The 20833-nt window shown below is 44.3% G+C and overlaps 1 protein-coding gene and 1 pseudogene across 1 annotated transcript in view; one reads left to right on the forward strand and one right to left on the reverse strand.

Annotated features, from left to right (window-relative positions):
• Positions 1-20441, forward strand: part of LOC146642816 (ribonuclease inhibitor-like) — a 191849-nt gene extending 171408 nt beyond the window's left edge. The window contains exons 7-8 of the mRNA XM_085399324.1: positions 19285-19458; positions 20134-20441. Coding sequence (XP_085255450.1) covers positions 19285-19458; positions 20134-20146 — 187 coding nt within the window. The 3' untranslated portion in view covers positions 20147-20441. The remainder of the gene's footprint in view (positions 1-19284; positions 19459-20133) is intronic.
• LOC146642819 (uncharacterized) lies at positions 4194-5717 on the reverse strand (annotated as a pseudogene).
• Positions 20442-20833: the final 392 nt, after the last annotated feature.

Genomic DNA, 20833 nt, shown 5'->3' on the forward strand with positions numbered 1-20833 from the left:
AGTTATTAGATTAGATTAGATAAAATAAAACTTTATTAATCCCCCAGGTGGGTTCCTCCTTGGTCTTTACAGAGCTGACTAAACGTCAAACAGAAAACTGATTAAACAGAAGTATGAGACGGTCGAGAATTTACGCCAGTGTCCTGTTATATTTTAGATAGCAAGGAGCAGACGGCTGAGTTTATTAAACTCCACCGAGACAGCGGTGACGCTAATCAGAAGGCTAGACCGTCCAATTTCCCCAGCCGTTTATTTCCAGCCTACCCGACCTTCTGAGGACCCAGCCCACGTAGACCGCAAAGGCCGGGTCCTCGGGAGGATGCAGCCCATGAATTTGGACACGACCGTAGAATGATGGTGGCAGCTACAGAAACAGGTCCATACAGACTGAAGCGTGTCTCAGTCTGAATGTACACTGCTGTTATAAGAGCTGTGGAAACTCAGGTCAAAAGGACGTAACCACACTGCTGACAGTTCCAGGACAGTCACAGAGTTACAGCATCATTTGTGAACATAAAGACAGAAAGCTCATCCAAATCCTGGGATTAAAAGTCTGTCCTGGTGGTGTCCAGTCAAACACGTCTCTGTGAAAGCTTCAATCCAACAGGCTCCAAAGTCCTTCTGCTCATTTCCTCGCCGGGTTCTTGATGCTCCTGTACCATCTCTCTGTCATCCTCCTCGCTCCCTCTTTGCACTCATAGTCTTTGTGCATCATTAACACTCACATGTGGAAAACCAAAGTTTTACTGGGCAGAAGATGATCATCAGTGACTCTGTCTTTAAAACACTCTTGTTAGAAATGTACGACTTTAATGTGAAACATTCAGAGTTTTTTCTCTTGTTGTGTTTGTTTGAAGCTGCTTCCTGTTGGCTTCAGCTGTTTGGAGTTTCCATTTTCTAAACTTCTACATTCTGAACCTTCTTCAGCTCTGAACAGATGATGAAACACTGAATGATTTCAAGCACTTTGTCTAATAAACTTACATCTTTCATTCTCTATACAGATTGGAGAGCTGTGATTTGTCAGAGATCAGCTGTGATTATCTGGAAGCAGTGCTGAAGCTCAACCCTTCGTATCCCAGAGAGGTGGAGCTGAGCTACCACAAGCTGCAGGATTCAGGAGTGAAGCAGCTGTGTGTTCTTCTGGAGAATCCACAACATCAAATTGAAACTCTGAGGTCAGTCTCCACGTTTTAGTTGTGCTGACACTGTCAATCTGTGGAACTAAAACCTTTATACAGGAAGTCTGGTTCAGCTCTTTGTAGACCTTCTAATCTCTGATGCTCTGAGTCTTACTCAGTAGATGATGCAGAGTTGTGAAGCCGATGTGGGTGAGGACACTCGCCCAGCTCTAACTACTTTGACGTCCAGGCGGCTTCCCTGCTTGTCCTGATACAAACAAACCTGAGTAACCTTGCAGGTCAGATCTCATCAGTCACACCTGTTATGGCAGCTCTCCTCTAGATTGTAGTTCTTGTTAACCTGGGATGGTTTTAGAAGCCTGGACCACAGACTGCAAGGGAAGATATTACTGGGAAAGGCCAAAGCAACCTATTAGACCCATTAAACACTAACATAGATGAATACTCAGATTTAAACCTTTATTGTTTCACAAAGGGTTAAAAAGGGAACGTCCACAGTTTAGACGGCAGCAGATTTTATTAAAGCAGTTTGACAGGAGCAAAGCAAAAACACAAAGAATAAGTGTTTCACATATTAATACATATAACATAATAATAAAAGAAAAGCAAAATAATGATACAAAAGAATGAAAAAGTTGTCCAGAGCAGCAGGATGTCTGAGGTCTGCAGAAACACAAAAACACAGCAGCTAAAAATAGTTGTTGAAAGAAAACGAGGTGGGAGCTGCTGATTCCTGAGCTTTGATACTGGATTAGCTTCAGTAGTTATTCCCATCACTGCTGTAGGAGCTACATTTAGTCACAGCTGATTGTCTTTGACCAATCAGAAGACTACTGTTGTAAAAACAAGCAGACAAAGAACCAATGAGAGTGAAGAACAGGATAAAGAGCTCGTGTGATGGAGGCAAAGCAATAATCAGCAGACTGTAGCAGTTTCTATCTGGATGAAAGTAGAAGGAGCTCAGCGGAGCTCAGTCCCATATCTTTGTTTAGAAACAACATCAGTGATTTCCTGCTGCTCGAGATGATTCCAGCAGCTCTCATTACAGCAGCTGATGAGAGAAACAGCTGATGGCTCACAGCTCGTACACTGTTGGATCTCCAGATGTTCACGTGGCTGAAGTCTGTGAAGAAACTGTGGTCCACGTAGTTCACACGGCCTCAGATTGGACCGAGCTCCCTGGATCACTGCAGCATCCTCAGCTGGTACATGGACGTCTCTGCTCCTCAGTCTTGGAGCCCCTGCAGGTCCGTCCACTCCACCAGGGTCTTCTCACTCACCTTTCCTTTGTCCTCGTCCTTCATCGGCCGTGCTGTGTCTTTGTTCCTGCGGTGTTGTTCCCACAATGCAGCGCTGATGTTCCCTCCTTGAATGCACAACAAGTACGGTGCTGGTCTTTCTCGGGTGGAGCAGAGACAGATTGAAGTCTTTCAGGCTTTAGTGCCGACTTCCCTGACAGAGGCTGGACTCCATGGTCTGCACAGGAGGCTTCTACACTGTGTGGAGGTGACTCCTGGACTCGAAGACAGGCTGCAGGTACATGTGTGATGAAGAGGAGCTACAGCAGTGTGATGGAGCTGCAGGTGTGAAGGAAGTCCTGCTGTCCTGTCCCACCCTCATCTTTGCTTCCTCTGTCTTCTCTGGACTTGTCCTCCTGTTTCAGAAACAGCACTGCTTCATGCCGAGGGTGGACGGGAGCGTTGGCTCTGATTCTTTTACCGTCCACCACAAGGAGACACTGATGCTGACCTCCTGATTCATCTGCATGTGTTCTGCTTCACACTGCTCACCTCCACCAAAGACTTCACAAACATCTTCTTTCTTTGAGTCCAGTTTGTCCCACAAACACTTCCAAATCTCCTCCTCTGAGATTCTGCAGCTTCTTGCAGTGTGACTCAGCTGACTTCTGACAGACCACAGACTGGCACAGCATCCACATGTGTCTCCTTTCAAACAGGCTCTTGATGTTTCCTCCCACATCATTCTGGCCTCTCAGTCTCCTTTGTTCTCCAGCTCTGTAGCTCCAGCTGGTGAAGCTTCAGTTTTCCATGTTGGTAACAGTAAACTACAGCCTCTGCTGTCAGCTGGGTAACTAAACAGAGCTGCAGCACGTCTCTGCAGTGGTGCTACATCCAGCCTGCAGACGGCCGTCTACATGTTGTAGTGGTTTACAGTCACCAGGGGGCGCTGTCCCAGCCATGCAGGCAGTGGACTGCTCTGCTTGTGCTGTTGTTGGTGAAGCTGAAGTGAAAGTGATAGGTTTGTAGTTTGAACCTATCCACTGGAACGTTAAGGACAATCTGCTACGCAGCAAAAAGCAAGACACAAGGCACCAAAGTTCTCTGGTTTACTCATGCATGAGGGAGACCTGGCTGGAGCCAAGCGTCGTTCCACCACTTGACCACCATCAGACTCTCAGCCAGGCTCCTCATAGCACTCCTTTTATTGTGGTTACATGAATATGCATAGGGTCATTAACACATAGCATCTCACATAGGTATACATGTGAACAAAGAATACTGTGTGTGTGTGTGTGTGTGTGTGTGTGTGTGTGTGTGTGTGTGTGTGTGTGTGTGTGTGTGTGTGTGTGTGTGTGGTACTGCTGATCAAAGGGTCATATAACATCCTTGGTCAGGAAGAGGGTAGACCCCCCTTCACCCTAGATGGTTCACCCTAGATAACATGGTGAGGAAGTCCAGCAGTTCATCTAAACAAAAAGCACTTAGACTAGAACAGACGTAGCTACGTTAATCCTGCCATAAAACAATAAGAGAAGGTACGACCTCTCTCGTGCTCCCAGGATGTGGGTGTGCATTCCAGTGTGGAATACACACCAAGCCCCTGCAGCCTGCTAAAGATCACACATCCTATCACTACACAATTGATTATACACCTCTAAGAATATATGGTTAAATATTTCCTAATACAAATGACAATAATAAAATCTAAACCCATCATCACCACCCTGTATTGTCATTTTTTAAGGCTATACGGCATATATATATCTTCAGCTCTACACCACTTGTCAACATTTTCAGTGCAGGCTTCATTTCATACACACATATTAGCCTTAGCATCCATGTCACTCTGCTGCAACAGTATGAAATTGGTAAAGGTGTTAGCAATCATTTTATTCACCATCGATCTTACACATGGCAAGATGCAACCTGTAAACAAGCAAAGCAAAGCCAATAATGTAAGAATGGGAGTCAAAAACTTTAGAAACATATTCCACCATGGTCCAGATGTCAACCAGGCTATCCAGCCTTGTGACGTGTCTCCTCCTGATGTGTGGTCCGCCACATATTTCTGCAGAGCAGTTAAGTTCTGCAGTGCCTCATAGATGTCTCCTCCAGTCGTATATCCATCCGGAATAAACGTACAACATGTCTCTCCAATCAGCTTACACACTCCTCCTTGTGATGCTGTTATCAAGTCTAGGGTCAGCCTGTTCTGCAGTACCATCGTTCTGATGGCCTTTTGCTCCTCCGCTAAGGCTGTTCCCAGAGTCTTAGTGAGATTAATGTGTCGCAGTAAGGCATATCGGTTGATCTCCACATGATCCCGCACCTCTGCAACTCCGATGTTTGGGATCAAACTTTGGAAGAATTTAGCTCCTCCACTCCAAATGCGGAATTCTCGTGGCACTCCAGTGTCTACTGTCACTCCAAAAGAGTTAGGTGAGGCTATATTCACCTCACGCTTCCGTCGGTTGCTAGGGTGATGTTCAACTCTGTCCATGAAGAAGACATGATCCGATAACTTCACCACGGCACACAATCCTCCCCATCCCTCAGGGAGTGATAGATAGGCTTTATGTCCACACAAGAAATACCAATCAGCCAAAACTCTTGTTCCTTTACTGCTCGGCACCATCCTTGCACATCCTGTCCACTTCTGACTCTTTGCTTTTACTGGTATCCTGTAAGCCCGGTTGGACTTGCATTCAGTCCTCCTTAATGTCAAGTTCTCAGCTCACTTTGCACTGGTCAAGCATTTCATACACCTGCTCTCATTCTCTGGAGGGCAGTAGGTGTATATGTATCCACATAAACGAAGCGGCAGCTCCCCCACTGACAGTGATCCATTGTTCATCACACACAACGGCAGTTGAGCTGTATTCAGCTTGTTCAGCAATATTATGTCTGGCAGTGGGTCTGACACTTGAGGCCAGGCCAATAAGTCAGTTTGCTCAGAACAATTCACATCTATAAGTGGCGACTTACTCCAGGTGATGTTCAGAGGTGTACTATAGTTGGCCTGGGACCAGAGGACTCTGTTGCCAGGATGAGTTGCTAAGCCCAACAGACACCAACTCCTGTCCTCTGGTATGCTGTACGGCCACAGTCCAGATGTATATGCGGATAACGGCATATGAGCACACACATAGCAGTCCGTCCTATTGTTCAAGTGAGCAGTTGTATTCATAAACTGCCACCAAAAGTTTGTAGAATAGCCATGAGGGTATTGGGTGTGGTTTCCTTGGACATACAGGGTCTCCACAGCTGACCATGATGACATCAAAGCCATTACACCCAGCAGGGTAGACAACACTTTACCAGCCATTCTGATGAGTACCTGTGGCTCAGTTGGTTTCTTCACCGGATTGAGACGAAGGGCCCTAGAGGCTTTCCCCCCCTTTGTACCCGGTCTTCCTGCCACTTACTCCGAGCTGGCCTGGATGTGTGTCACCTTTTTGCAGTGGCTTTGGTGTATCCAGGTGGGTCGTTCTGCAATCTTCACAGCAGTTGGTGTTGTCAGCAGAGCCTGGTATGGTCCGTCCCACCGTGGCTTCGACCAGCACTTCCTCTTTATGACCTTTATCAGTACCCAGTCCCCTGGCTTCAGACGTTCTTCCTGTACAGAAACAGAATCATCTGGCAGATTATTTGCACTCATGACTTCTTTGCTTTTCAGCATTTTAATCATCCAGTCTGCTAGTGTGTTTTCTTCTTCTGCTTTATCATTATCATTACAAAACACTGGAACTCTAAATGGCCTGCCATATATTATTTCAAAAGGCGTTAGGCCATTATCAGTTGGCGTGATTCTCATATACATTTTCACTAGCTCAATGCAGTCTACCCATGTTCTGCCTGTTTCCTCCATTGTTTTCCTGAGTCTCAGCTTTACTGTGCCATTAGTCCTTTCAACCAGCCCTGCACTTTGTGGGTGATATGAGCAATGGTTTTTCAGCGTTATCCCCAGATGTTGTGACATTTTCTCAATTCATTCACAAAATGAGGACCATTGTCACTGTAAATAGTCTGGGGGATCCCATGCTCTGGGATCACATTTTTGCATATCACTTTAGCCACTGAAATAGCATCTGCTTTCTTAGTGGGGACAACTTCTACCCACTTTGAGAACGGGCACACAATCACCAGGCAGTACCTGTAGGTGTTACAGTTAGACAACTCAATGAAATCCATATGGATTACTTCAAATGGGTAGCTGGGTCTGGGAAACTTTCCTCTCCTAGGTCTGAGGTTTCCCTGAGCATTATGTTTACAACATATTAAACATGCTTTACAAAAATGTTTTGAATAAGCATTGAATCCCAGTGTGAAAAACTGCCGTTCGACTGCTGCCACCATCCCAGCTGTCGAGACATGGCAGAGCCCGTGGCTCAAACTTGCAGCAGTCCTATATAGGTTCTTAGGCAATATAGGTTTATCACAAAGATAGTAGACATCACCTCGCAGGCTTGCTCCTTTAGTGAGCCACAGCTGCTTCTCAGCTGGAGGTGAGTGTGACTGCATGTCTGCTAACACATCATGTGTGATGGGCGTAGTTTGCTCCTGTGACGCCAGAACATGAACCCCATGTGTTCCAAGGGCCGCTTCCTTTGCAATTTTATCTGCAAAGGCGTTGCCTAGTACAATGGGGTCAGTGCCACGTGTGTGTGCTGCACATTTACAAACCGCAACTTTACTAGGCAGTAAGACTGCTTTCAACAGGGCCTGCAACAATGTCGCATGCTCCACAGGTTTACCTGTTGATGTTGTCATGCCTCGTCTTGACCACTGAGCGGCAAAGAAATGAAGTGTAGCATATGCATACTGACTGTCAGTATATATAGTCACTGCCTCCTGTCTCTTCTGCGCCTGTTCTAACCACAATTTAGCGGACGCCACTTGTAACTCTCTCTCCTGTTTCAATTTCCCTGTCGCACAAGCTGCTTTCACTGTCAACTGGTCTACTAACATTTGACATTGTCCTACAACCAATTTACCTTCAAAATCATATTTCTTGCGCCAATGTCCTAAATACTTTGCGCTACCGGGAGCGAATTTCACCATAAACTTCTCATCACCCTCTGACACACTCTTGGTTGCTTGGGAACCCATAATAACAACAACAGCTGCCGACGTCACAGACCACGTGTTCTGCTCCGCTCACACAACAACAACAACAACAAAAAATATCCTCACACACAAACAACAAAAATTAGGCCTATTGTCTCAACGCAGTCTCACACAGTGACTGCGTGCTTTGTCGCACACAGTGGCAAAGACTTACATAGCAGTGATCACGCGCTTTATCGCACACAGTGATAAAGACTTTCAACGCAACCTCACACAGTGGATGCGCGCTTTGCTGCACACAGCGGCAAAGAATAGTCGCACACAGTGACTACACGCTTTATCGCACACAGTGATAAAGACTTTACAACTCAGCCTCACACAGTGGCTTAGATTTTTCACATACCTACTTGGTGTTGCTTATTGCGAGTAGCATCAGTCCCGAATCCCGTCAATCGTCATCCATCGAGGAGAAAAAACAGACGGCTAATCCACCGGCTCGATGACGAATTCTCACGCCTCGGGACTTTGCTGCAGGACCTCTATAAGTCCTGGCTGACGTCAGTCTGTCGGCGTGTCTCTTTTCCCCTCGGTGAATGTCGACTCCAGGGATCCGGCTCTCGAAGGACCAATTAATGATAGGTTTGTAGTTTGAACCTATCCACTGGAACGTTAAGGACAATCTGCTACGCAGCAAAAAGCAAGACACAAGGCACCAAAGTTCTCTGGTTTACTCATGCATGAGGGAGACCTGGCTGGAGCCAAGCGTCGTTCCACCACTTGACCACCATCAGACTCTCAGCCAGGCTCCCCATAGCACTCCTTTTATTGTGGTTACATGAATATGCATAGGGTCATTAACATATAGCATCTCACATAGGTATACATGTGAACAAAGAATACTCTGTGTGTGTGTGTGTGTGTGTGTGTGTGTGTGTGTGTGTGTGTGTGTGTGTGTGTGGTACTGCTGATCAAAGGGTCATATAACATCCTTGGTCAGGAAGAGGGTAGACCCCCCTTCACCCTAGATGGTTCACCCTAGATAACATGGTGAGGAAGTCCAGCAGTTCATCTAAACAAAAAGCACTTAGACTAGAACAGACGTAGCTACGTTAATCCTGCCATAAAACAATAAGAGAAGGTACGACCTCTCTCGTGCTCCCAGGATGTGGGTGTGCATTCTAGTGTGGAATACACACCAAGCCCCTGCAGCCTGCTAAAGATCACACATCCTATCACTACACAATTGATTATACACCTCTAAGAATATATGGTTAAATATTTCCTAATACAAATGACAATAATAAAATCTAAACCCATCAGAAAGCGAGAGTTAAAACACTGAACAGTGTCCACTGAGCTTCTCATGCTCTTCTCATGCTCAAAGAAGTTTAACAGGAAGGACGACTCGTCCATCTGGCGTCCAGTTGTCCGTGACCGTGTCCACAGCAGAGTGTGACTGAGGCTTCATGCTAACACGCACACATGAAGCTAATACCACCACGAGCAGCTGCTCAGTGGATTTGGAGGACAAATGTCTGCAGCTTCTCACAGGCAGTATGCAGAATGTGGATCTCCACAAAGACTGTGGAGAGCTCGTCCCACACTCTAAATCCAAACTTGTCTGCACAAAACTTCTCACACGTTCCCGTCACAAGTGTCTTCTAAGTGAAGCTACCAGGTTCAGGTCCAGCTTGTTTATCTGGAGCTGCAGGAGATGATCCATCCTCACAAAGCAACACAGACAGCAGATATGCAAACACACAACACAACCAAAGGATTCTCTCTGCATGTCTGTGGCTGATGCTGCTGGAACGAAGCTGTTTGAAACCTTGTTGTTCTGCACTTTGGGACCAGAAGAGGAAACTGAAGCTCTGTGCAGAGGGTCCAATGGAAGCAGCCAAGCGCTGTAAGTGTCTGCTGTACAGGGATGCTGGTTCAGCTGTGGCTCAGTTTCACAGTGTGACTCAATAAAAGCAGCAGGAAATCAAAGCTTGATGCTTTCATCAGTGTGGAAATAAGAAAGTTTCCTGTGACAGACGCTGGAGCTCTTTCACTCTCAGCTTCACAGTTTCAGCTTCAAACTTCTTCCAACATGTTTCTAACACGGCCACATTCCACCTTAATGGAGCTGATATCTTGTGCATCAGCACATTTTCTAAAGGCAGCGATCACATCTTTAGTTTTGGATGTTTAACTGCAGATTGTTTATGTGTTTATAGCACATTAATTACAGCAGCAGCGTTGACCACAGTGCTGTACAAGAATCCAAGATAACTATTAAAATAACTCCTAATATTAATATCACACATCAAATATCAAATAACTCTCATGCTGTATTAAAAGCCAGTGAATACAAATGTGTTTTCAGAGCAGATTTACAGAGACTGACAGCAGGAGCTGGGGCTGTTCGATAGAACGATGTATATATGATGACCATATGAAAACGTCTATCGTTTCATATCACGCTCTTTGTTTCCTGCTTATGTGTTTGTGTTTTCCAGATAAAGCTTTCAAAATAAATCTGAAGATCCTGTTGAGAGTTTTCAAAATAAACACAATACAGTACTGCGGTCGCTCGTTTATCGAGTTACGTTCTAAAAATAAGTCTCAGAATGAAGTAGCAGCTTTATGTTTTACAAGTATTATAGAAGTTTTAAGGCAGTTAAACCCTCACTGCACACTTTCTACACTTTTCTCAGACAGGCATGAACATTTTCACACTTTTCTCTCTTGTTTAAACAAAGTTCAAACCTTCATAGAAAAATAAGTTCATTATTAAAGAGTGAAAGCAAAGTGTTTCTGAAACGTGTCAAATCAGCCTTTGCTGGCATTAAATGAGCTTCTGTGTGAGGAGCACTCGTCCATGGCCTGGGCTCCTCGCTGTCAGGTAAAGTTTCATAAAGCTTTTGAGTTTTTCTGCAGATAATGTTGGTGTCCAGCACGATGTTCTTTTTCCTGCGGTCACTGAGCCACAAAGCCAAAGCTGACTCCATCCTTACGATGTTCTTGTTGTGGACAGTTACAACCTTTTTGCCTCCTTGTTGAAACTATGATGGTCAGCATCTTCCTCTGCCTTTGGCTGCTACCACAGCTGCAAAACGTCTCGTCATCATTGTTGTTTGTTGGGACAAAACGTACAAACATACAGTGCAGCACTGCAGAGTCACACTGCTGTAAATTTGAACACATTCTGTACTGTACAGGAGACACGGCACGAGATTTGCTGACAATGGTCTACAGCCAATCAGGACGCAGAACACAACGCGCTGTAAAAAACAAAAACATGCAAAATTGCACAAAAAAGATCAGCGAAACAGCGAGGCCGCCAAAGGTGAACTGTGTTACAGCGAGGGACCAGCGTATATGTGGTTGTTGGGACGATAAATGTCTTTGAGCTTGTGTCAGAAGACGAGCTGCAGCTTTCTGGACCAGCTGCAGTCTTGCCAGGCAGGTCCCACTAACTCCAACATATAAGGAGTTACAATAATCCAGCTGGGACGTCATGAAAACGTGGATCGCCCGTTCAAGGTTTTTAAAAGATAGAAATGATCTCACCTTAGATAAAAGCCTCAGTTTGAAGAAAGACCGCTGTACAACTGAGCTCAGCTGTTTTTCAAAGGTCACATTGCCGTCAAATATAAGCCCCAAATGTAATAATGCGATTTAATAAAAGAGCTGAACCAGTCTAATAGAGCGCCCTTGATGCCGCCATGCTCCAATGGTGAGGTCAAGATGCTGTGGTCAAGGCAGCGGTCAGATCCAAAAGCACAGCGGAGTCTCCTGATCAGTGGCTGATAAAAGATCATTAAGAACTTTCCAAAGTGCAGTTTCAGTGCTGTGAAGAGCTTTAAAACCAGACTGAAACCTTTACAACAGATTGCAGCTGAACAAATATAATCTTTTACAAAATCTTCGACAGGAAGGGAAGCTTTGAAATAGGCCTGAAGTTTGAGCGCACAGAGGATCCAGATCAGGTTTTTAGTACAGGCTGTACAACAGCATGTTTAAAACAGGCTGTACAACACCTGAACTAAGACTGCTGTTAAAAATCGCTAAGATGTCGGAACCAACAACCTTTAAAATCTTTTTAAACACGTGTTGGAACAACATCATTTGGACAAGATGATGTCTTTATAGCATCACATCGTTCCTCCACCTGATCAAACCACACAGGCTCAAACTGATCAAAAACAGCTGAGCAGGTGAATATTTTAGCCCCGGTGCGATCTCGGGCGAGAGTATCGATGATGGCCAAAGGGCAGCGTCCAGCTCTACGGCCGCTGAAGAGCAGACTCAACAGACGCGCGTGATGTGGATCCTACTGCTCTAAAACTGGAGCTTCTTCAATCCATTAAAGAGGACATTAGTACGCTGTTAAAAGAAGAAGTCAGAAATGCATTGAAAGAAGATTTTGACAATATAAGGGCTGACGTGCAAGGACTGAGAAATGAGATCGCTAACAGCATGGCGGCGACGTGCGGCGAAGTTGATGGAGTAAAGGTTAGAGTGAAAGAAGCTGAGGATGGGCTGTCAATGTGGAGCAATGAGGTGACCACCCTGCAGTCTACAGTAGAGAGTATGAAGGAGGAGCTGTCTGACCTGAAGGATAAATGTGATGAAGGCAGGAAGCGGAGAGCTAACATCCACATCATAGGGATCCCAGAGGGCCTGGACTCGAGCTCCTCCACGGCCGTATCCGTGCTACTACGTGAAGTGCTGGGTATGGATAAAGACGTTATTGTCGACCGCTCACACAGGAGCCCTATCCTGAGAAAGCCAGCTGGTAACCCGCACGCCGTCATAGCCGAGCGTCACTACTACCAGGATTGTGTGGCTACGCCGTGCCAGGGCCCAAGCCCCGCTTGAGTTTAACGGACAACCTATTGCAATATTACGACTGGGCGATATGACCCAAAGTTCATATCTCGATATTCTTTAGCTGGATGGCGATATACGATATATATCTCGATATTTTTGAAGCCAGAAAGTACGAACAAAAAGAGAGTTCTTAGTCAAAGCTGTGTCCCAAATCTCACACAGGCACATTTATTAACATACAGCGTAGATGTACATGAAACAATTACTCAGGAATAAATGATCAGCATTTATTAAATAATAATGCTCCATAAATAAAAGAAAACAATGTTGTTTTTGTGCATAACAAAAAGCTCACAATCGTGCAGTCAAAATGTAAACAGACGCTGAGCATAATAACAAGCAGCTGCTCTGTTCCCAGGTTCTACTGCGTGACTGACAGCCTGGAGTTTGAAATCCTCTTTGTAACCGTGTCTCTTACAGGTGCCATTTATGGTCCTTATACACACTCAATACAGTAATATTACGTTGAAGCAGAGTACGTATCACTCCGCGAGGCTCCTCGTAGCTGTAATGCTCCAACAATCCATCAAGCGGTGCGGCCTCGTAGCTGAGCAAAGTCGTACCAAAACATCTTTTGAAAGGTTTCTGAGCGCCGTGTAGCACATAAAATCAGTTCGAGGTCAGTAAGCACAACCAGAATTCATCCATAAGGCGCACTGTCGATTTATGAGAAAATTACAGGATTTTAAGTGCAGAAAATATAGTTTATGGTTTTCCTTTGATCTTAGCAAATATCTACGCCTCTAATTGGGACGATCACAGATTTTTCACTAATGTCTTTGCGCGGCTCCCCAATATGTCATCACACAATATCATCTTTGAGGGAGACCTAAACTGCTCATTATCTGCTATGGACCACAGTTCACACAAAAGTACACTTAGTCCAAAGTCAGCATGCGTCATTCAGAGCTTTCTTGATAATTATGGGCTGGCTGATGTATGGAGATTTCATAATCCTGCTTCACGTCAATACTCTTTTTTTTCTAATGTCCATAAAACATATATTTGTATAGAAAAACGTCTCCCTTTAGTTACAGAATGTGATTATAAGACTCTGGTGATTTCTCCTCTTGCTTTTTCAATGTGTATTCCTGATGCCTGCTCCAACTATCAGCCATGGAGATTCAACTCAGTGTTGTTAGCAGATGAAGAGTTTGTCAGTTACAAAAGGTCTCAAAGACATTTTTTTTCTATCAATCAGACCCCAGAGATGTCATCATCAGTCATTTGGGAATCTCTAAAAGCATCTGAGAGGCCAAATAATTTCATTTTGTGCCAAACAAAGTGCAACACTGAAAGAACATCATCCATAAATATTGAGTAAGAACTGGACTCTCATACAGCGAGACTCAAATGCCTTTAAACATCAGCTTATCCTGCTGATCCAAGTCCAACACTGAGTTTGTAAAAACATGTTTGTCAATCATTTTGTTTGGTTTCTGAGGAAAAAGATTCAATAAGTTGCTGCTAATACACAACATTTCATCATATTTCCTCATAACCCTCTTTTGTCTGACCATTTGATCCCATTTGAATTTGCAATAAAGGATCCACAGAGTTTGGTGACAATAATGACAGTAGATGTTTGTGTGAAAGTGCTGGAAGCAAATGAGTGTGTGATGTTCTTTCAGTGTTGCACTTTGTAGACGCTCCCTGAGCACTGGTCTCACAGCCAGCTGCACATAGAGACCAGTTTTGTTAGTCCAGGTCAGAAGATGACTTGTTGGAATGAAAATGAGCTTGTAGTTTGTCTGCTTTAATAATGTGACTGAAAAAAGGTGTTGGACTTCAAATATGTCCATTTCTGTCACACTTCACCTTTAAAAGTGAAGCCATGTGGTTCCTGGAAGGAAAAACACGACTTTTTCAAGTCTTTGTCCTGTTTTTATGAGAAATGTACGACTTTAATGTGAAACATTCAGAGTTTTTTCTCTTGTTGTGTTTGTTTGAAGCTGCTTCCTGTTGGCTTCAGCTGTTTGGAGTTTCCATTTTCTAAACTTCTACATTCTGAACCTTCTTCAGCTCTGAACAGATGATGAAACACTGAATGATTTCAAGCTCTTTGTCTAATAAACTTACATCTTTCATTCTTTATACAGATTGATGGACTGTGATTTGTCAGAGATCAGCTGTGATTATCTGGCAGCAGCACTGAAGTCCAACCCCTCCCATCTGAGAGAGCTGGACCTGAGCTCCAACAACAAGCTGCAGGATCCAGGAGTGAAGCATCTGTGTGGTTTCCTGGAGAGTCCAGGATGTAAACTTGAAACTCTGAGGTCAGTCAGCATGTTTTAGTTGTGCTGAGATGAATATGATGTGAAAGTTGTGCTGACACTAAACTGCAGACATCAGGCTGATATTATACTGATCCACACTGAGGATCTTCATGGTAAAGTCTGTTTTCTTCTTCTCTGGTTTAGTCCATTGACTGCAGCAGAACAATGTTCACATTTCAAACAGTGATACTCAACGTATGGCCCGCGGCCCACACGCGGCCTGCCCACCTTTCCTGATTCAGAGAGAGGGGACCCTGATTAACTGTGTAGCTTCTTCCTCACAGTTCTAAGTATCAGACACAACAATGAATAATCCACAGCTGACTGTCTTTAGCAGGTCAAAGGTCACGGCACACAGCAGACAGTCAGAAATATTCTAACTCTGATCATTTATCAGTTGTGACACTGTGAGACTTGATCAGAGGTGTGATCATCACAGCAGAGGCCTTTGTGTCAAAGTCACTGAGGATCAAACAGAAACACATGAAGCAGATTTTCCTCTTCTGGCTTTTTATAGCAGATAACCTTCAAAATATTCTGCAGTCGATCAAAAACTGAAGCAAACCATGAAGCAACATGTGAACATGAGCTGATGCTGCTGAAGTGAAGCAAAGTTACAGAGGTTTGATTACAGACACAGCTGAGAGTTTGTAATCTGTCATCATTTTAAAAAGTTTCCATGGAACAGCAGAAATGAGGCTTTACTGTCAGAGGCCGACAGCACTGAACACAACAGCAGACTGGTGGCTAATAAACAGTGAATGATGCAGAAACAGATGTTTGAAGCTGTTCTTGGAGTACACTGAGAGAGAGAGAGCTGTGCAGGCAGGAACAGCCAAAGTCAGAGAGAATTCATGAGCATATTGATCAAACGTGAAGCAGAGTTTGGATCTTCTTTTGCTGCTGCTTCACTCAGTTTTGGTTGGAGACAGATGAAACCTGCAGCTTCAGGATCTGTGAGCTGTCCACTTTCAGCCCCGACGGCGTGTCCGTGTACGTGCCGTCGAGTGAACGATCCACGCTCTGTGTTTCCATCTTTGTGTGTTTAGCTGCTCTCATTTACTGTTTTAGCTGTTTGCTGCTTGTTGAAATAGTTTGTGAGCTTTAACCTGAGATTCTGGCAAAATACATTTATATTAAACATCGATTCAGGATTGAATGAATCAACATCGTTTTATTCAAATTAAAACCATTTAAATGGGAACATGAATTTTTTACAGCCGCCTCTAATGCTGGGTAATGTCAGCTGGTCCATGTGTAGCTGGCTGTGAGGCTCAGGGAGCGTCTACAAAGTGCAACACTGAAAGAACATCATCCATAAATATTGAGTAAGAACTGGACTCTCATACAGCGAGACTCAAATGCCTTTAAACATCAGCTTATCCTGCTGATCCAAGTCCAACACTGAGTTTGTAAAAACATGTTTGTCAATCATTTTGTTTGGTTTCTGAGGAAAAAGATTCAATAAGTTGCTGCTAATACACAACATTTCATCATATTTCCTCATAACCCTCTTTTGTCTGACCATTTGATCCCATTTGAATTTGCAATAAAGGATCCACAGAGTTTGGTGACAATAATGACAGTAGATGTTTGTGTGAAAGTGCTGGAAGCAAATGAGTGTGTGATGTTCTTTCAGTGTTGCACTTTGTAGACGCTCCCTGAGCACTGGTCTCACAGCCAGCTGCACATAGAGACCAGTGTTGTTAGTCCAGGTCAGAAGATGACTTGTTGGAATGAAAATGAGCTTGTAGTTTGTCTGCTTTAATAATGTGACTGGAAAAAGGTGTTGGACTTCAAATATGTCCATTTCTTTCACACTTCACCTTTAAAAGTGAAGCCATGTGGTTCCTGGAAGGAAAAACACGACTTTTTCAAGTCTTTGTCCTGTTTTTATGAGAAATGTACGACTTTAATGTGAAACATTCAGAGTTTTTTCTCTTGTTGTGTTTGTTTGAAGCTGCTTCCTGTTGGCTTCAGCTGTTTGGAGTTTCCATTTTCTAAACTTCTACATTCTGAACCTTCTTCAGCTCTGAACAGATGATGAAACACTGAATGATTTCAAGCACTTTGTCTAATAAACTTACATCTTTCATTCTTTATACAGATTGATGTACTGTGGTTTGTCAGAGATCAGCTGTGATTATCTGGCAGCAGCACTGAAGTCCAACCCCTCCCATCTGAGAGAGCTGGACCTGGGTAATGCCTACTCCTCTTCTTCAACTAAGAACAACCTGCAGGATCCAGGAGTGAAGCATCTGTGTGGTTTCCTGGAGAGTCCAGGATGTAAACTTGAAACTCTGAGGTCAGTCAGCATGTTTTAGTTGTGCTGAGATGAATATGATGTGAAAGTTGTGCTGACACTAAACTGCAGACATCAGGCTGATATTATACTGATCCACACTGAGGATCTTCATGGTAAAGTCTGTTTTCTTCTTCTCTGGTTTAGTCCATTGACTGCAGCAGAACAATGTTCACATTTCAAACCTTCAAAGAAGAAGAAAAATCCTCCACTGGAAAATTCACTGTGAAACTCTCAAACTCTTCATTGCACCTTAAAGTCTGTCTGACACTGAAATCCAAAGCAAAATGTGCGTTTGCTTTACAGACAGCAGTCCAACACAAACATACACACATCATCCAAAACACAGTCCAACATCCAAATCTCCTCCACTGCCAGCATGAATGATGGGAAAGAGAAGGAGGAACACTCTGACATTCAGGGTTAGAATGAGTTTCATCAAGCAGACTGTGAAGATCAAAGCTGCATTAGAAAGCTTACATGAATGAATGAGTGGACAGAAGTGGACAGAGATCATCTGAAGCACTTCAAAGGCTTTAAATCAGCACATTTCTCTTTATTCTTTATCAACTCTGTTAGTTTCTCTCAGTTTTCTGTGGAATGAAGCTAACAGCAGGCTAATAAGATGCTGACCAATAGGTTTCTATTAAAGGTTGTAATTTGTATATGAAAAAGTGCTTTGGCTCAGCAGGGATCAGCTTACAGGTAGAATACAGCTGCTGGATGGGATTAGCATGTCATAGCTATCTACCAAACTGCTAACTGGGGGATTTCAGGCCATCTATGGATCATTTTTGCTAACTGTTTATTCAGCTTAGGCTCACAGGGCTGCAGCCTGTGCCCTAGCTGTCATAGGGCAAGAGGCGTGGTCCACCTGCACAGGTGAGCAGTCCATCACAGGGCCAACAGAGAGCGACAGAGAAGCACTCCCTCACATCCACACCTACAGCCAATGTAGAAGCACCAATGAACCTAAGCAGCATTTCATTGGACTGTGGGAGAACATCCAACCTCCACAGAAAGGCCCAGCTGACCAACAAGCTTCAACCTACAACCTTCTTGCTCTAAGGCACTAGTGCTAACCACTTTTGCCCATTTCAGCCCAAATCCTGCATCTTCCTGTTTCTGACTCCAGGCCAGCTCCACTAACACTTTCTCATCAGACACTGCCACCTAGTGGAGGAAGTCTTAGTTCCATTTGAAGCTTCAGATTACAGTTAGTTCCTTTACAAAGAGGTGGAGGTGGTGGGGCCACAGCACCATCATCACTGAGTGCCATAGGACACTTAACCTTTGTTTCCATATGCTGGGAACTTCCTGTTGTTCCAAGGAGGACTGGAAAATGTGTGAAAATCTCCCAGTCAGTTCCTCACAGCACACTTCAATCATTTCCCTCCCACAGCATCAGGACCAGGGCTTTTTCTCTCGTTGGTCCCACTAAGAGATTTCCACACAAACACCTCATCAGTGGGACTCTCAGAGCTACCAGCCCTTTGCTACAATCACAAAGCTCTTCATTGAAATCAATGATATCAAAGCTGGAATCAAATGAGTCCAAGTCTTCTGCTGATTCAGCATCACATTCATCTTTGCTCCTTGTTCTGCATCCCCACCATGGACTTCATTCCTTTCCAAGCCAGCCTTGAGTGTCCTTTATTCAGCTCATCCTCTGCTTTACTTTTACACCTGATTTTAGCTGCTTTATCTCTCTTTCAACAGGTTTCTGTGCCTCAATCTTTTTCTTCTCTCCCTCATAACAAGACAGCTTCTTCTGCCTGAGAACATGTTGGAGTGATTTACTAATCCAGGGCTGCTTATTGGGGAAAATACTTCCTGTTTCCAAAGTAATCCCCATTTTTCCCAGAAAGAAATGTCAGTAGAAATCGATGATCTAAGTGAGAACATGAGCCCTTAAAAAGTCCCAGTGGGTGCAGTCAAAGCAGTCCCTCAGTCCCAGTATAGAGTCTTTGGTCCAGACTGGAACAGCTGTGTGCCCAGTCTGAGCTCTCTTCAGTGCTGTGACCTGACAGAGCCAGAGGGGCCATCACATCACATTTAGAAGCTCCCCTGATGGAGCCACAACACATGTCCAATACTTAGTCTGTCTTGTTGGACCAACTGGAAGAAATGATTCAAGGACTTAGTCACAGAACAGAGATTCAAATCTCCAAAATCCAACTGGCTGCATCAGGACATATAGTCTGAAACTCTGCACAGTTTCCTGTTTGAAGCTGCTTCCTGTTGGCTTCAGCTGTTTGGAGTTTCCATTTTCTAAACTTCTACATTCTGAACCTTCTTCAGCTCTGAACAGATGATGAAACACTGAATGATTTCAAGCACTTTGTCTAATAAACTTACATCTTTCATTCTTTATACAGATTGAGTTTCTGTGGTTTGTCAAAGATCAGCTGTGATTATCTGGCAGCAGCACTGAAGTCCAACCCCTCCCATCTGAGAGAGCTGGAGTTGAGCTGGAACAACCTGAAGGATCCAGATGTGAAGCAGCTGTCTGATCTTCAGCAGAGTCCAGACTACAGACTGGAGACTCTGGAGTAAGTAGAGTGATGGAGTGAGTGGGTGGTGCTGTCAGCAGTATTGTACTAAACACAGTCAGTATGAAACAAAGATCCAGTGTTTCCTGTAAAGCTGCAGCTTCTCAGTGAAGCTGTGAGAGGAGAACGGTGACAGGCTTCAGGATTGGACACAAACACTTCCTGTTTCTCACCTTTATGGTCACCATAGTAACGGCTGACACGCTCTGATCAAACGCTGTCAACAGCCAATCAGCTCTCTGAACAAAGCAGCACGCAGACCAATGACTGCATTGATTTCCAAGTTTAAAGCAGTGAAGAACACAGTCTGTAGGTGAGGAAGAATTTAGTGAGAGCAGATGTTTGGATGGAATTCCTCCAGTTAACAGCTGGAACCGTCCATCTGGATTGTTGGGCTTGTTGTTGGGGTTCCTACAGAGCTCAGAGTGGACACACCAAGGTTCTTCTAATGAATGAAAGTCCAAACTCAAACTAGGAGGGAAAAACATTTTCAGCAACTTCAATAAAAATCCAAAGATTAGAAAAAGTGAAGCAACAATGAGTCCTAGTACAGTCCCAGCACTGACGTCCCTGCTGCTCTTTATACTGGATGTGCTGCATCACTGACTGACAGCTGATGAAGAGTCTCTGGAAACACTCGTTTATCTCCTCTGCTCTTCCTCCTTCTCTCTGCAGGTGGAGGCCATGATGGTAAACAGGACGGTGTGTGTGCTGAGAGAGGAGCAGCTGTGTCCTGATGATCCAGAGAGGTTGAAGCAGCAGCAGCTTGTGTGTAGAGACTAGAGATGGACCGATCCGATATTACGTATCGGTATCGGTCCGATACTGACCTAAATTACTGGATCGGATATCGGAGAAAAATAAAAAATGTAATCCGATCCATTAAATATCATGAAAGCACCTCACAAAACTTGCAACACGCCGTAACTCGCCTCAGAACGTTAGCACTCGGAGCAGTATGCATCACGTGATAGAGCAGCTGTGGCATGGACCTGTCGGTAGTCTGGATAGCATTTGGAGCTTTGCTAGCAACCTGGCATTTCATCTCCGACAAAGTTATCCCCGAGAGAAGTAAAGCAAGTGTGTAAGTCCATCTCTGAATGTTTGTAAAGCATTCCCACATTAAGCTTAACAAGCGACTGCCTCTCGCTCTCCGGCTGCTACTTCAATCGTGAAACTGCTTAAATGATCAGCTGATCGGCTTTTCTGTCGCGAGTCCGTGTCTCTTGTTTGTTTTTGGTCCACTTTGCGCCAGAAAGAGCAAACCAGCGGCTGAACAACAGCAGCCCATTAAAGCTTGATAAGCTGTTGTTGGAATTTATTTAATATTACTTTCTACACCAGGATCCTTTTTCTATGCAGCTGACGGCTGGTA

Source organism: Rhamphochromis longiceps, linkage group LG23 (assembly GCF_057381845.1).
Source record: "Rhamphochromis longiceps isolate RC_006_pf linkage group LG23, R_longiceps_female_GT1.1, whole genome shotgun sequence".
Lineage (NCBI taxonomy): Eukaryota > Metazoa > Chordata > Actinopteri > Cichliformes > Cichlidae > Rhamphochromis > Rhamphochromis longiceps.